The sequence below is a fragment of the Cygnus olor genome, chromosome 6 (genome assembly GCF_009769625.2).
Source record: "Cygnus olor isolate bCygOlo1 chromosome 6, bCygOlo1.pri.v2, whole genome shotgun sequence".
Taxonomy (NCBI): Eukaryota; Metazoa; Chordata; class Aves; order Anseriformes; family Anatidae; genus Cygnus; species Cygnus olor.
The window spans coordinates 40,322,196-40,337,728 of NC_049174.1; the positions used below are offsets into that span (position 1 = coordinate 40,322,196).

At 35.8% G+C, this 15,533-nt stretch overlaps 1 protein-coding gene across 9 annotated transcripts in view; it reads left to right on the forward strand.

Moving 5' to 3' along the window:
- Positions 1-15,533, forward strand: part of TANC1 (tetratricopeptide repeat, ankyrin repeat and coiled-coil containing 1) — a 98,339-nt gene that overhangs the window by 58,217 nt on the left and 24,589 nt on the right. For all 9 annotated transcript variants that reach the window (XM_040562558.1, XM_040562560.1, XM_040562561.1 and 6 more), the window contains 7 exons: positions 4,016-4,273; positions 7,594-7,719; positions 9,060-9,341; positions 9,811-9,962; positions 11,857-12,088; positions 13,443-13,609; positions 14,160-14,767. In XM_040562558.1, the coding sequence (XP_040418492.1) occupies positions 4,016-4,273; positions 7,594-7,719; positions 9,060-9,341; positions 9,811-9,962; positions 11,857-12,088; positions 13,443-13,609; positions 14,160-14,767 (1,825 nt within the window). The remainder of the gene's footprint in view (positions 1-4,015; positions 4,274-7,593; positions 7,720-9,059; positions 9,342-9,810; positions 9,963-11,856; positions 12,089-13,442; positions 13,610-14,159; positions 14,768-15,533) is intronic.

Here is a 15,533-nt window from a genome sequence, read left to right on the forward strand (position 1 = left end):
TTACTTCTTCCATTTTATTTGCCTCTACAATGCATTTCCTAATAGTGAAGGACAGAATACGTTGAAGCTGGTTTGATTTTCAGTGGAGGAAAAATTAATTAATGCTACTTGTTGTGAGGATAATCCAAATAAAGCTGTTTAGAAACAGTTCAGACATCAGAGTAACTGGCATGAAAGTGAAGTGTAAATGGGGCATCAAGGAAGAGGTGAAATCGTGGGATCCTCTGCAAATTGGATGACTGAACTGAGGCTATATATGCATATCCAATGTGGTGTCAGCTATCATTAGATAACTTTAGCAAGTCTTTTCTGTATAAAGAAAAGCTATGAATTCTTTGCTGCCTTGTTTGTACCATCTTCTCTATTTCTGCTCCCTTCCCTAGTGAGTCCTTATCAGTAAAGCTATCTTCCTATAGCTTTGAGTGTTCAAATGGCTGCTTTAATATTCTCTGGACAGCCAGAGTAAGATGTAAAAAGCATAATTTTAGAGTTATTATAAACTGTTGTAAGAAGATTTATTCTTTGTTGATTTAGTCAGTTTTTTAGAAGGGACCAATTGGTTGAGGAGTTGGTATTTAAAATTGATTTTGTAACAGCTGTTAAGCTTAAAAAAAAAAAAAAAGTGGGGGGGCAGGGGGAGGGGGAAGGAAGGCCACAGTGTGCCCCCTAACCTGAAGCTTTCTCAATCTACAAAAGCAAACTTCCAGTTTTATTTAGCTCTAGCAGTTTGACAAAATTTAGGGATGCTGTAAAAGAAAGCAATTCTAAATCTTAAATGCCTCGATTTAACAATATAAACTTAAGTCATGTTATTGTCTTTGTGAACTTACTAACTTTTTAATTGCAACTTTTGTTAATAGAAGGAGTTGCAAGTGAAAGTGGTATCTGCCTGCCTGCCTGCTGTTATGTATAGTAACTTGATTGTTGTTGCAGTACTTGCCACGTACTGATAACATACGTTTCCTTAACACAGTTAAGAACGTATTATCAGTACTTCTTGGCAAGTACTAATACACTTCACTCTGGCTTTATAGATGTTCTTGAATTTAATTAGAAAGTGAAGTAATTAATAGTAGTCATATGTTATGGCATAACATCGTTTTTACTGGTCATTTACCCTAAGAGAGATGGTTTTCATGGGTCAAAAGTCTCATTTATGTAACATCTTAGAATATCCCAAGTTGAAAGGGATCTACAGGGATCATTGAGTCCAACTTCTGTATTTGTATAACATTTAAGTACTTTGTTTTTAGGAAATTATTTTGTGAACTTCTTCCATAGCAGATTTGCTGCTTATGGATTCATAGATCTGTAATTGCTTGACTTGAGAATAGAATCCATTAGTTTTAAGCTTTGTCAGACTTTAGGGATTCCTGCTTCAATTACACTAGTGCAAGTATAAAACAAACTGAAATGATTGTACAAGTGTGTATATTGCTATAAAAATACAGCAGTGTATGACTACAAGAGACAGTAATGTCTTCTGTTTCAAAAAATATTTATCTGTTAGTATATTTCAGTCATTTCCTTGTTTAATGTTTTATAGTGACTTTGCTTTTTTTTAATAGAATAGTTCAAATCAGTTCTGTGAATGACAGATTTGTGAGAGCTGTACAATTACAGCAAAACAGGTTTCACAGATAGGACATGGTTACAAAGACAGTTCTACCTTCATAACTACACCAGTGCTTTACTAACACTGTGATATGTAAATATGTAGATATTAGGCAATTCTACTTAGATATGTTTCATAAAAATTTAGGATTTCCACTTCATTGGCGATGTGGTCAGCCCAATGTAGAGTTGTCACATATATACCTGTAACACTTAAAATCTTAGCCTGTGGGGAGTCCACAGTTCACATAGATATTATTTGAACAAGCATCGATTGACTGTTATTTTTTCCCTTGGTGCCCATTCATCCAATGTTATATTTTTCTCTGTTGTATACATTCATATATAAGCTAGCAGTTATAATGAAATACTTTGTAGAAGCTGGGTCAAGGTAAGAAGTGTATAATGTGATGATCTTTAACTTTAGTTGAAGTTAAGTTGTGAAGTTTTGGTAATACACTATTTTCTTTCCTCTCCCCGGTTCAAAGACTGAAATAAATACAAAAAATCTCCCAAATCAAACCAAAACAGGGGGAAAAAAAAAAAAAAAAAAAACACTTTTCCTGATTTATCAAGCTTCTTCTTTTTTTCATGTTTTATTTCCCCTTATTAATAGTTGTTTGATTGTTACTCTAGACCTAACTTTTTTTCCAAGATAATTTTGAATGATTAGGTGTTCTGTCATACAGACATGCTGTTCTCATTGATTTAGGTGAACTTTCAAGCATTCAAAATACAGAGTGATCGCTTAAATATTTGTTGTTCAAATATTTTGTGAAACTGCAATGTAAATATGGAAAAAATTTTAAATTAAACAGTAATTTCACTATTAAACATACAATAAGCAGTATGTATTTGCAAAGCATTCTTATGCAAATATATTAGTGGAGTTTTAATAAACATCAGTACAGGAGATTGTAGAAGTATAAATTCTTCACACTTTCAGATGTTGTAGGAGACCTCTATTAGTTACAGTTGTGCCCCCAACCAACAAACTGGACTATCTGGAGCATTCTAGATAATGCAGTTAAAATTGGTTCAGCTTTCATTGAGCAAATTGCTACAGCAGTGGAAAACTACTATTCTGTAATGCAGCATCCAAAAAACCTGTGTAGTCCGCAGTTGTCATTTAGCTAAGGATCTGTATAGCACTGTGTTGTATATTTTGTGGCATCTGGTACTTCTACAGCAAAGAAAACCACAATGGTACATCTTACTGCTAAAGAGTTTCACATAGCACTGAGAAATTATTTGTATATGTTCCCTGATTTATTTATAATAAACAGAAAAAACTTTTTTGAGCCTTGTATTTACTTTATACAGTAGTACATTGAAATACTTTAAAAACCGAAATCAGAGTGTTTAATCTAAAATTTCATTCATATACTCTACTGGGCCTGATCAAACGTGCATCTAGCCTTGTACTCTTTCTGCCAGTGAAATGTAGCAGGTACTTAGGAAACCTTGTATAAATCTCAGTTGCAGGAAGTGTTCTGCCAAGATTAGTTTGTGAGGTATGTGAGAGTCCAGGCTGACTGCCATCCTAATGCAGCTAAGCTGTTAGCTGAGCTAGATCTCTGAACAGTATTGAGGTTTTTATCATTTATACAGTATACAGGATGTTACACTATGAACAATACTGTTGGTCACAAGTAGGCTTGGGGCAAGCCTTCTGACTTACGATAGAATGGCCTGGGTTGGAAGGGACCTTAAAGATATCTAGTTCCAACCCCCCTGCCATGGGCAGGGTTACCACCCACTAGATGAGGTTGCCCAGGGCCTCATCTGTCCTTGAACACCTCCAGGGATGGGGCATCCACAGCCTCTCTTTTCTGACTTCAGAAAAACTGTACAAATGTTTTCAATGAATTGAATTTTGAATTCTGTTTGTAAAATATTTGACTTTAAATGTATTATTTTGATAATTCACATTTTTAGTTTTTGTTCTCGCTCTAGAAGCGCTATTCTTATTTCTTACAGAGCTTTTGTTGTTTCTGTGTTTACAGAATAGTTTGAAAATTTTCAAGATATTATATAGATTTTTAAATTTTAAAAGAAATTGAGACGTATTTGGGGAAAGTAATAGATCTGTCATACAAGATCATAAATGTTTTAGTGTTTTTTTCCACTCAGCACAGATTACACAGATCTAAAGACATACCTAGATTCTTCTGAACATTTTTTTTGTCTGCTTTCTGAAGTGTTTTTTACAATTTGAATTTTTCTAAGCTGTGTTGTTTGGCTTTAATTAAGTAATATTACTCAAATTAAACAAAATATCCAGTGGAGAACTACTTGACTGTTATCTGCAGGCCCCAAATGCCATCTGAGTATGAAAATTATAATGCACAGGTGGGCCGTTTTCCTCTGCTGTGTACTTCAATTTCTTTTAATTTCTCAGCAACGATAACAAGTTCGTCAGAAAACGATGATCGTAGTGGATCCAGTTTGGAATGGAGTAAGGACGGGAGTCTCAGAGCTGGAGCACATCAAGGGATTAGTCATGATCGAAGAACAGATAATTGTTCACCGGTTGCAGAAGAGGAGGCTATTGGATCTGCTGAGAATTTGGCAAAAGAAGTACCAATGGGAGAGGGTCCTGTTCCTTATACTCAAAGTTCTGGATCTTTGATAATGCCTCGTCCAAACTCTGTTGCAGGTAAAGTCTTGAAATAGAAAAATGGATGTTTTTGTTAATGATGTGACATTTCTGCTTGATCTTACAATTGAAGTTATATTGTTAGTTTGAAAGTGTTTTCATAGGACACACACAGGAAAAAAAAAAAAGCGTAGTTTCTAAACTGAATGGATAAGTATTACTTAAATTGTTTAAAATTATCGTACAGTGTTCATCTTGTGTTTAGTAGGTATTGGTTAAGGCAGAACTTTGGGGACACTTTAAAATCCATCAGTCATCCTAGGACTCTGTATGGTATCAAAAAACACCTCAAGTTTGTTGCTTTTTCTGTGTGCTCACATTCACTAGAGCTGTAAATCTGATTAACACTAAGACCAAAATGATACTTTGGTCTGTGAACAAGTAACGCATATTACTTTTTTATTATTATTATTTAAATAGCTACGTGAAATTCTGCTTTCTAGTTGAATCATTCCATTCAGAAAATGTTAGTCTGTTTAGTTATGATAGACACATATGCAACCTCACCCCTACTTTTTATAAGTCTTGTAAAATCCAAAAATCCCTGAAGAAGCACATCTGACTTGAGCTGTACTAGTAGAACCCATCAAATTCCGTTTGCTTACAGAAATATAACTCTCCAAGCAAAATGATCTGACAAAGTGCTCTCCTGAGCATGGGTGCCATATATGAGACAGTAGATTTAGCTAACAAGTTAGAAGAAAACTACTAAATGCAAAGTGAAGAAAACTTCAATAAACAGGTTAGAGCTTGGGTGTTGGTGATTCCTAGAAGGAAGAGGGGAAGACATACTTAATTGCAGCTAGAAAATGTTGCTAATAACAGGGAGTATTCTAAGTTTAAAAGATGAAAAAAAATGCTGCATAGAATTTCCTTAGCATGATAAGTTTCATGGGGGAAGTACTGTTAGTAAACCAGCTTTTGATGTTATCAAGAGCAATCTTTTGGCATATAATCTGCTAGCAACTTTGAGAATTTTTAAGTTCTGACAATACCACTTTAAGTTTTGGACCTGTAAAGTTATAGATTATGAATAAGCACTAGTTCTGTGTTTTCACTGTGAATGTACAAACATGTTGGTTTGCTGAAAAAAGAGAAACACTCTCCTTTTCATTTTTGAAGGACATATATATAGAGTGTTAGTTTCTGAAAAGTCCAGGAAATTGTAATATACTGGAACTGCAAAAGAAAAAGATGCTAATTGGCAGTTCAGTGTTATCAATAACTTAATACTTGTCAGTAATAGCCAAAATCCAGTGCTAATACAAAATAGTCTTACATTTAGAATGGTTCATGAAGTGTCATGAAAGATACTGAAAGCCACACGCTGCAGTCTTGACAAATGTAATTTGAGGTTTTAAAATACCGTAAAAATGCACAGTGTTTCAAAATCAATTAAAATTATACTGTTCAAGGATTATTTTGCAGCAACATATAGTGATATGAATACAATGATGACCAGGTTCACAGCAGGAGAGTTACCAAGATTTTTAGTTTAATTGCTATGTTTTCTTTTGTGTTTATTCATTAGAATCATGCTGTTCACAGAAGTGAATTTCTCAGAGTGAGCACTAGCAAAGAATTGCAATGAATTAAGCATGCCTGTAGCTATTTATATAGTTGTAGAATTACAAATGTTAGAAACAATATTTGAGTCTGCTTTGAAAATGGCTTGATTTAGCTGTAATTTGCCTGTTGAGTGAGCTGACCTATAGCTTTTATAGTGCAGATAAGTTAATGCTCTGTGCAAAACTGTCAAAAGAACTGTAATATCCTTTTCTAAGTTGTTCTAGTATCTGGTGTTGTAGAGATTTTGGCTACAGATTTTTGTGAAATCTAGTGTGCTCTAAGCTGTAGATGACTGTAGCCAGACTGTTTTCTGGCTTTTGAGTGCCAATGCTAAATATCCCTTTTTAAAAACTGGACAATTTTGCTACATGTGCAAGAAAAATAATTGATTTTCAGTACCCTTGCAGATAAGAGACTGATGAAGCTGGTCTCTTTCTTTATGAACATGAGATTGGAAGTTGTCACACCTCCAATCCCTGCTCAGACAAGTAGGTGTCTTGTTCTAGGAATCACTGAATGTGACTTCCTGTTGCTGCATTCCCAGTTACTATGTCTGACTTCTTATTCTGGGGGCCTTTTCCAGAGTTCTGAGATGGACCATAAACCATACTATGCTCTTGCTTTCTCTTTTTATCTTGTTATCCTCTTCCTAAAGAAAACTTTTGAGTTCATGATCTTGACAAAGTAGATATTCTAACTCCTGTATCATATGTTAAGTTCATGTACTCTGGTTATGATTTGGAGCATTTGTGCTGCTTTTGTGTGATTTATGTTCTCTCCAAGTACTTGATCTGCATGTCAGTTTAAAACTGGTGCCTCTTGGACATGGGTAATGCTGATTCTGGGACATGGCTGGGTAGGAAGCAGGCAACCACTTTCTTTTCATGGATGTTGTAGCAGTACTGCATAAATTTTGGGAAATGTGACTGTTATATCTGTCTGAAATACAGATTCTCAGATTTTAGCTTTGGCTGCTCTTAGACTTAAAAGTGCATGAGTTTTGTAAATGCTATAACATGAATGACTTCAACCACTGCAGCAGATGGTGGCTGAGCAAATATTTGTGAAGTGATGCACACAAATTCTGTTACTGTTCTCAGAGTGACTTACGCAGTAGAAGTATTGCTGTATTGCATTGAGTACGGTGTGAAATCAACTACTGTTGCAGATGGTTTCTCAACAAGAGCTTTTGTATGGTTTAGAGTTCTGTTTATCTGTGCAAAGGAGTATGGGGAAGCTTAGAGAGTTAATGCAATATTGCTGATGTCCTGAATGTGGTGGAGTAATGCAGTGTCTGCTAGGCTAATTGCATGGTACAGATCGATGGCAACTCAGAAAGAAATTGAGATGAAAGAATCAGGTAGTTCCTGTGTTTCTGTGCAGAAGTAAGAAGTTTTACTGAATAATTTGTACCCTCTGTCTCTTTGTTTGTTTGTTTTTTAGCTTCTTTTCAGGAATTTTAGTGTCAGTTTAGATTTTGATGTTAATATTTTTCATTAAATACATAAATCAATAAAACTCAAATCTGACTAAAGAACACCACTCTTCAAACGGATATTTCAAGGAGATAGTGTAGTAAGAAAAGATCTCTAGAGAGAAATTGCCAGTTTTTTTTTTTAAAGTAAAAGTTAGCTAAAATCATTTAGAAAACATGTGTAAGTACTATGTTGAGGAAAGAAATATAGTAAATAACAACGCTCATTGTAAATTATACTGTAAGAAAAATAAGCTTCAATTCTTTAATACTTTAGCAACAAGTTCTACCAAACTGGAAGATCTGAGTTATTTGGATGGACAAAGAAATACTCCTTTACGCACTTCAATTCGCTTGCCTTGGCACAACACTGCTGGTGGAAGAGTGCAGCAGGAAAGTAAAGGTAAACATTTACATCTGCATCTGTCTTGGCACGGTCACACAGTTGTTAAGTAGTTTCATAACATAGACGTTCTGAGATCTTTGTAAACACCATATCCTACAAAATGATATTGTATTGTGCACTTCACAGATCACTCAATATGTCTGAAAATAACATGCTTGTTCACGCTTTTTGCTGTTTAGAAATTGAATGTGTGGCTTTTAATCAGTGTATTGTTTAACTAAGTGTGTATAAGCAGTGTTGTGCAGATCATGTGAATGTCCGAACTGAAGTTGTGTAATACCAGTGTTTAGGAAAGACTGATTTTCATGATTGCCAGATTTTATCATCTGCAATACTTAGGTAATAGCATACTACAATTTGAGAGACTACACTGGATTAAAAATCTTCAGACGCTGTCATTAGAATTGTGTTTTAGGAAGAAAACTGATCTAATACCATTAGATGTGTTAATGACAAAAATATTCTTTAATATTTCTGGTCTTTGAGTCTGAAAATACCAAGGTTATGTTAAATGCAAGTGAGGTGGGTTATATTTTCCTTTCTTCTCTTAACCAGCTTAGTCATCTGCAGGTTCTGTTAACTGATCAATAGCAATTAAAAGCAGGAAAAGGTTATCCTGTCGTCTTTCACTTATGTTTTTTCACATTTGTCGATCAATGCTGATGTGTACCATTAGATTTAGTTAATGAATCCTCATACCATTATATTAGTGAACATTATGTTTCTGTAAATTTTAATGTATTTAATGCAACTAAAACCAAATTCTTCTTCTCTCCTGTATATCTTGTCACGTGTTCAGCAAATGTTTAGATTCAAGTAATCAAATGCGACCACACTTTTAGCTGTGCTGAGTACTTTCTGTTCTTATGGCTTCAAAAGTACTGAAAAAGAGGATAGTAATTTTTTTATATTACTTCAAAAATATTTTTTCTGGTTTAACAAAGAATTCTTCTCTGTACATTTTTCTGTACATATATTTACAGCTTCGAAGACATGGTACTGAAATGTTCAGCAGTGTAACTCATGTTAAATTGAAAAATGTTTGAAACTTATCAATTTATGGAATTATTGATGCACTTTTAAGAAAACTCAAATTCAATTGTAAAAAATATCCTGAAATTATACTTGTAACTTATTTATAATTTAATTCACATAGGAGTTATGGAGGTGACCCAAACCAAGCAGATCAGCTTTTATTATTTTCATGGTGGAAGCTCTAAAAAGTCTGATTATGAACATGATCAACAAGTCGCTGAACAAAATTGTCTTCTGAAGCAGTGCTGTTCTATTGCACAACTAGTTTCTAATAAATTTTTCTCCCTGCCACCTCTTCTCAGCACGTTTCGTTCCCTATAAGCCTCAAGATATTTTGCTGAAGCCACTGTTGTTTGAAGTGCCAAGCATAACAACAGACTCGGTGTTTGTTGGAAGAGAATGGCTGTTTCAAGCAATTGAAGAAAAAATGAAGAATACAGATCCGGCAGAGAACCAGGGAGCAGTCATTACTGGAAGTGTGGGATTCGGGAAAACTGCTATTATTTCACGGCTGGTGGCACTTAGCTGCCATGGAGGTCGCATGAGGCAAATAGCTTCAAATAGTCCTAATTCATCCCCCCAAAGTAAGTCTCTTCTCTGAATAATTGTTTGGGTTATTGTACTGATAACGAGTCAGTATGTTTGCTTTTCTGACTTAAGTTACTAGGACTTCACCAACTCCTCCACAAATGTTTTGAAAAATACCTTCCACATAATGTACCTACCATGGGCTTAGCCCATCAAAAAGCAAGGTAAAATGGAGACAATGTAGAATCTCTTCATTCTATCATGCAGTGCATACCCCAAAGTATTGGCAGTATGAGAGAAGAATTCAGGCTGCTCAGGGAACTAATTAGTAAGCTCCACTGGGAATCTGCTTTAGAAGCCATTAGGGTCCAACAATGCTGGTCACTTTTGAAGTACCACCTCTTAAGAGCACAGGAGCAGGCGATTTTTCTACTAGCGATAAAGAGATTCTGTAATGCTTTCGTATAAAACAGTCTGTTTTCAGCAAATTTGGTCTTGTTTGCATTTGTTGCCTTTTAAAAATAGGTGGTGACTCCTGTCAGGAGATTCCTTTAAGTCAGTTACCTCTGTCTACTCCTCCAACAAGTGGTACATACACAATGAAGACTTTGAACTGTCCTGGTAGTCCTGAATACCAAAATCAAACAGGTGATTCTGTGAGGCGACTTGCTTCAAAGGTGAGTTTTCCATTACTAATGGATTTTTTCTTTCAGCATATTAGAAAACATATAGCCTGGGTGGAGACAGTCTGATTTGCAAAGCCTTCTGAATATTTCAAATAGTCAGTGATGGGAGAACAGGCGGTAACATTGGACACTTAAAAAAGACGTGCAAGTTTCATGGCTGGTGAAACCAGCTATATACCTTTCAAGTTATTAATTGAATTCTTTAGTTTAAGTAAAGTAATAGAATTAAATTCAATTAAAAACTTCCAGTCTCTTCTATGTGTATGAGAAGATTGGGATCCTTAACTTGAAAAAGAGGCCATGTGTTCTCTTCAAGTAGTTGCTCAGTATGCTTTCCACAGGCAAAATTCTGAAAGAAAAAGACAATAAAATATTTGGACTGTATATAATGCATCTATATTCCATGATACAAGGTTTTTTTGGAAACTATTTTATGAAAAGCGCTGAAGTGCAATTATTTTCTTTCCTACAGACAGTGCTCTTCGTGTTGCACCCTAGGCTACCATTGTCTTTCTTGGCAGCAAGGGCACATTGCTGGCTCACGGATCTGGGGGTTTTGGTCAACGGCAAGTTGAATAGCGATCAGCAGTGTGCCCTGGTGGCAAAGGGGGTTGACCGTGCCCTGGGGTGCCTCTGGCACAGTACTGCTAGCTGGTCAGGGATTTGGGGGGGGGGGGTGACACCATCCCACCCTGCTCTGCCTGGTGCAGCCTTACTTTGGGCACTGTGTGCAGTTTTGAGTGCCAGTTTTGGGCATAAAACAGTTAGTGCCCAAGGAAGGGTTATGAAGGTGGTGAAGGGTCTGGAGGACAAGATGCACAAGGAGCATCTGAAGTCCCTTGGTTCTCAGTCCAGAGAGGAGGAGACTGAGGGAAGGCCTCATGGCGGCCTACAGCTTCCTCTGAAGGGGAGCAGAGGGAGGGGCAGGGGGCAGGCACTGATCTCTGCTCTCTGGGGCCAGCGACAGGACTCGAGAGAACAGCATAGAGTTTCCAGGGGAGGCTCAGGCTGGGTGTTAAGAAAAGGTTCTGCACCAAGACGGTAGTCAGGCACTGGAATAGGCTTCCCAGGGCAGCAGTCACGGCATCAAGCCTGATGGAGTTTAAGCAGCATTTGGACAACGCTCTCAGACGTGGGGTCTGATTTTTGGGTGGTCCTGTGTGGACCCAGGAGTTGCACTCAGTGATCCTTGTGGGTCCCTTCCAACTCGGGATATTCTATTGTATGTTTCTGCATTAAAGGTTGATTGTTGTGCTGCTAGACTTTGGCTGTCTACTGTAAACAGAGTATTTTTCTTGTTATTTGATTTTTCAAAGGAATACAATCTATATTATGTTTTATTATTAAGTGGTACATACCTTTGCACTAATCATAATGAAGCCAGTTGTCCTTTTGCCTCTATGAGGATGTCTTCAGTAGCTGTTTGTCATTTGCTGTTGCCTAATGATGATCAAGTTGGTCCTGGGGTGTTTAGTGTGGCACAATTTTGTTTAGTTTTAGCTAATAGCTTGCTTAGTGGAGACTCAAATTATTTTTTTTGCCTTTACTACTTTAGTTTCTTAGAGATTAGATATTCATCCCCCTGTATTCAAGTGGGATGAACTCAAATTACTATATTTTCCTGCCAGAATCTGACATTTTGAATTCTTTTCCGTTTTGCATGGCCTACAATATCAAAATCTATTTCACGATCTAACTTCTTGTGCCTTTACACCTCTTGGCATAAGCCATCTGACAACGATTATGGAATTAGATAATTATTCTAACACTGAAAAATACTCTGTAGCTGAAAGAGAAATTTGGTAAACCTTTATTGTAATTGGACTAACAAGTGCCATCTTAAGTATTAAATGGGTAAGCCTTTTGTTTTTTCTTTTTTCTCCAGGTCGTTGCTTATCATTATTGTCAAGCTGACAACACATACACCTGTCTTGTCCCAGAATTTGTGCACAGTATTGCAGCCTTACTTTGCCGTTCCAACCAATTAACAGCATACAGAGATCTTCTAATAAAAGAGCCTCATCTACAAAGCATGCTTAGCCTGAGATCTTGTGTCCAAGATCCAGCAGCAGCTTTTAAAAGGGGAGTGCTGGAACCACTTTCAAACCTCAGAAAAGGTAAATCAAACAAGAAATGATTTGGAAACTGAATCTAAATTTCATAAATATTGTCGGGGGGAAGAACTTAGAAACATCTAATTTAATGCCAAAAGAGAAATAAGTAAAGCAGAACGTTCCTGGAGAAGGGATTCCTTAACTGTGGTAAATGTTTGTAACAATAATAGTTTTTAAACAGGTCTTTTGCATTTTAAAGTAGAATTCTACGAAACATTAAAAATTATGGAAACTTTACATTTACTTTTTGCCAGAAAACTCAAGGATAACTTTGTGGCTTGAAGCTAAGGCTGCTATATCTTGTATTAAAAGATTTTGTTTTGAGATGCTGTTGACTTTAGTCACTTTTTTTTTGCTTAGTAATTTTCTGTGCCTAAACATCTGCAAATTGGATGAGTTTTTTACTTGCTTTTTAAACTGAAATATGACAGTTTTCCAAGAAAGCATGTGACAACATGATTTTGTATTTAAGAAAAAAAAATCTTGAAAAATATTCCCTGAAAATAGATAGCTTCACAGTCTATATGCCAGCTGAGGATGTACTTCATATATAGTAGGTTGAGGGAGGAGATTTTTCTGTGTCTGAACAGAGTTCATTCATTTCTATGAAAATTGATCTGCAGTTCTTGATTATTTTTTTTTGGTGTCTGTTAACAAATACCTGTGAAATGCATCATCGAATCTTACGTTTACCCCAGGATTTTCATTCCTAACCAGTGCTCAAAATGAACAATGTTAGTTTATCAAGCTGTTACAGCTTTTCTTCTCAAATTTAAAAGTACAAACCAATGCTTTCAAGATTTTTGTAAATTGCATGCTTTTCTTTGTATGGTAAATCCAGTAAAGTATAAGTTTTAAGTAAATGGTTAGTAATTAAAAGTGGTATCAATTAATAGCCTAAACAGTATGCGTATGCATTCGTCCCATATCCATGCATCTCATCCCTGTTACATGCTAACAGCCTTGTTTAATCTCTTACTCTTTTTAAAGCGGTTGTAAAATAGATCCATAATCACAGTTGAAAACACTGTATTGTAAGTGATTGCTTCCATTTCTTAGCGCTCTGTGTCAATGTTGTATTATAGTTACAACATTTCAACCGAATTTTTTTAATTATCTGACCAGTATCATTAAGTATAAAGAGTGGGCTGGTTTAAGTGATGATAGTACTGTTTTTCAGTTGTTTAAATGTTCAATGTCTAAAATAATGTCTAAATGCAATAAAATGTATTGCTGTGCATAAAAATACATTGTTCATAAAATCATAGAATCCTTGATGTTTAAAATTTGGGAATAAAAATATGCCACATAATGGGAGAACGTATAATCACTTCTTTTTTTTATTTTTTTATTTCAGAGCAGAAAATTCCTGACGATGATTACATAATTTTGGTAGATGGTCTAAATGATGCTGAATTTCATAAACCTGATTATGGTGACACAATTTCATCATTTATCACAAATATAATTTGTCAATTTCCTCCATGGCTGAAGCTCATTGTGACTGTAAGAACTAACTTCAAGGTAAGAACACCTTTTAACTTTTTTCTTACTTTCAAAGACAAAGTGATCTTTTATATTTGTGTTGCTGCATTATTATGAAAAGCACTGGTTTTAGAGGAATTCCAAGTCAAGTCTTTGGTGTGTTTTTTTTCCTTCTATGTTGTTGCATGTTTCTTTATGGTGAAAAATTATCATATCAGGAGTATGCTTTGTTTTGAATCACTTTCTTGAGTATGTTAGTAGAATTGGTAATACAAGTAGTGGTGAAATCAGAGTATGTTTCCTTGGCCTTCAAGAGAGAAATGAACAAATGAATGAGTGAAAGATTTAATAATAATAATAATAACTAGAAGCACATAGTGATCTTGTGTTTGAGAACTTCCTATGCAGAAATGCTGTTATGCTGTTATCAGTGAACAGTATTTGCAAAACCAGAGTAGAGATAGCAAGCTTGTTTTTAATCTGCCTAATACTCATTACAGAAGACAGCTATAGGAAAGATGCATTAGTGAGTGTTCAGTGCTGGAATGCTATAATGCTTGTGTGTTTTTTCTTTCTTCCCCCTCTTCAGGAAGTAGCAAGTTCACTTCCCTTTATCACAATATCCCTGGACAGTTTTCCAGACAACAAAGAAATTCATGATGACTTGAATGCTTACATTCAGTACAGAATTAATAGCAGTCAGGAAATTATAAACAACATATCTTTAAATGGAAAAGCTGATTCAGCTATTATTGGGAAAGTGAGTAACCACCTGATCATGAGAAGCCTGGGATCTTATCTCTACTTGAAACTGACTTTGGATCTTTTCCAAAAAGGTCATTTAGTAATCAAAAGTGCAAGCTATAAGGTAGTTCCAGTGTCTCTATCAGAACTGTACTTACTTCAGTGTAACATGAAGTTCATGACAAACTCTGCTTTTGAGCGAGCCCTCCCGATATTAAATGTGGCACTGGCATCCCTACATCCCATGACAGATGACCAGATTTTCCAAGCTATTAATGCAGGCCAAATAAATGGTGAACAACAATGGGAAGACTTCAGCCAAAGGATGGAGGCCCTTTCATGTTTTCTGATAAAAAGACGTGACAAAACACGTATGTTCTGCCATCCTTCCTTCAGGGAATGGCTTGTTTGGAGAGCAGACGGTGAAAATACTGACTTCTTGTGTGAGCCAAGGTAAATGAAACTTGCAGTAAATCATATTCAAATAACTGCAGTTATGTTTTACATAATTGTTTTCAACAATTGGTGAGAGGAGAGAGTAATGGTAAAACAAAAGCACGGCTAACTTTTTCCAGATGAAAACTTTTGCATATTTGAAAGTAAACTTGAGCAGTTGCCAGAAGTTACAAGGAATGATCAAGGTAAACTTGACCAGAAACAGTATTGTCATCAGAAGTGACAAAAATAATTGACTTTGCAGAATTTGCATTTGACTTCACTATAATCCTTGAGAATTGAGAGTATTATGTTGTTATTAATATAGTAAAATAGTTGACAATTATGTGCAGCAACACCATGTCTGTTCAGAGTGCAGGAACAGAAAGAAAAACAGATCATTTGGGCTCAGTTTCCATATTTTTTTGTTTCTACAAAAGAAAAATTGACGCTGATTTATAAAATTATTACAGACCCAAGACTTCTCTGTGCTTTAGAGAGTGGGCTTAACAAAAAACATTTCAGTAGGCAGAATTATCAGGTTTGCAGACTGTTTGGCCCATACTGTCTTTCGACATTGCTAGGTGCTCTCTGGGCCAGCTGAACATGTGATGCACAACGCATGCTCTTAACAGAAAGACTTGTTTCCAAGTTTTACTTAAAGCTGCCCTTTATGAAAAATTCTGTTCAGAAATGTGTGAAGATGATATGAGAAGCCCTGCCCCAGCTTCATCAGCAAAACAGTTTCTGAGTTAGCATGTGGTCAATTGTCCTATTGTAGTAT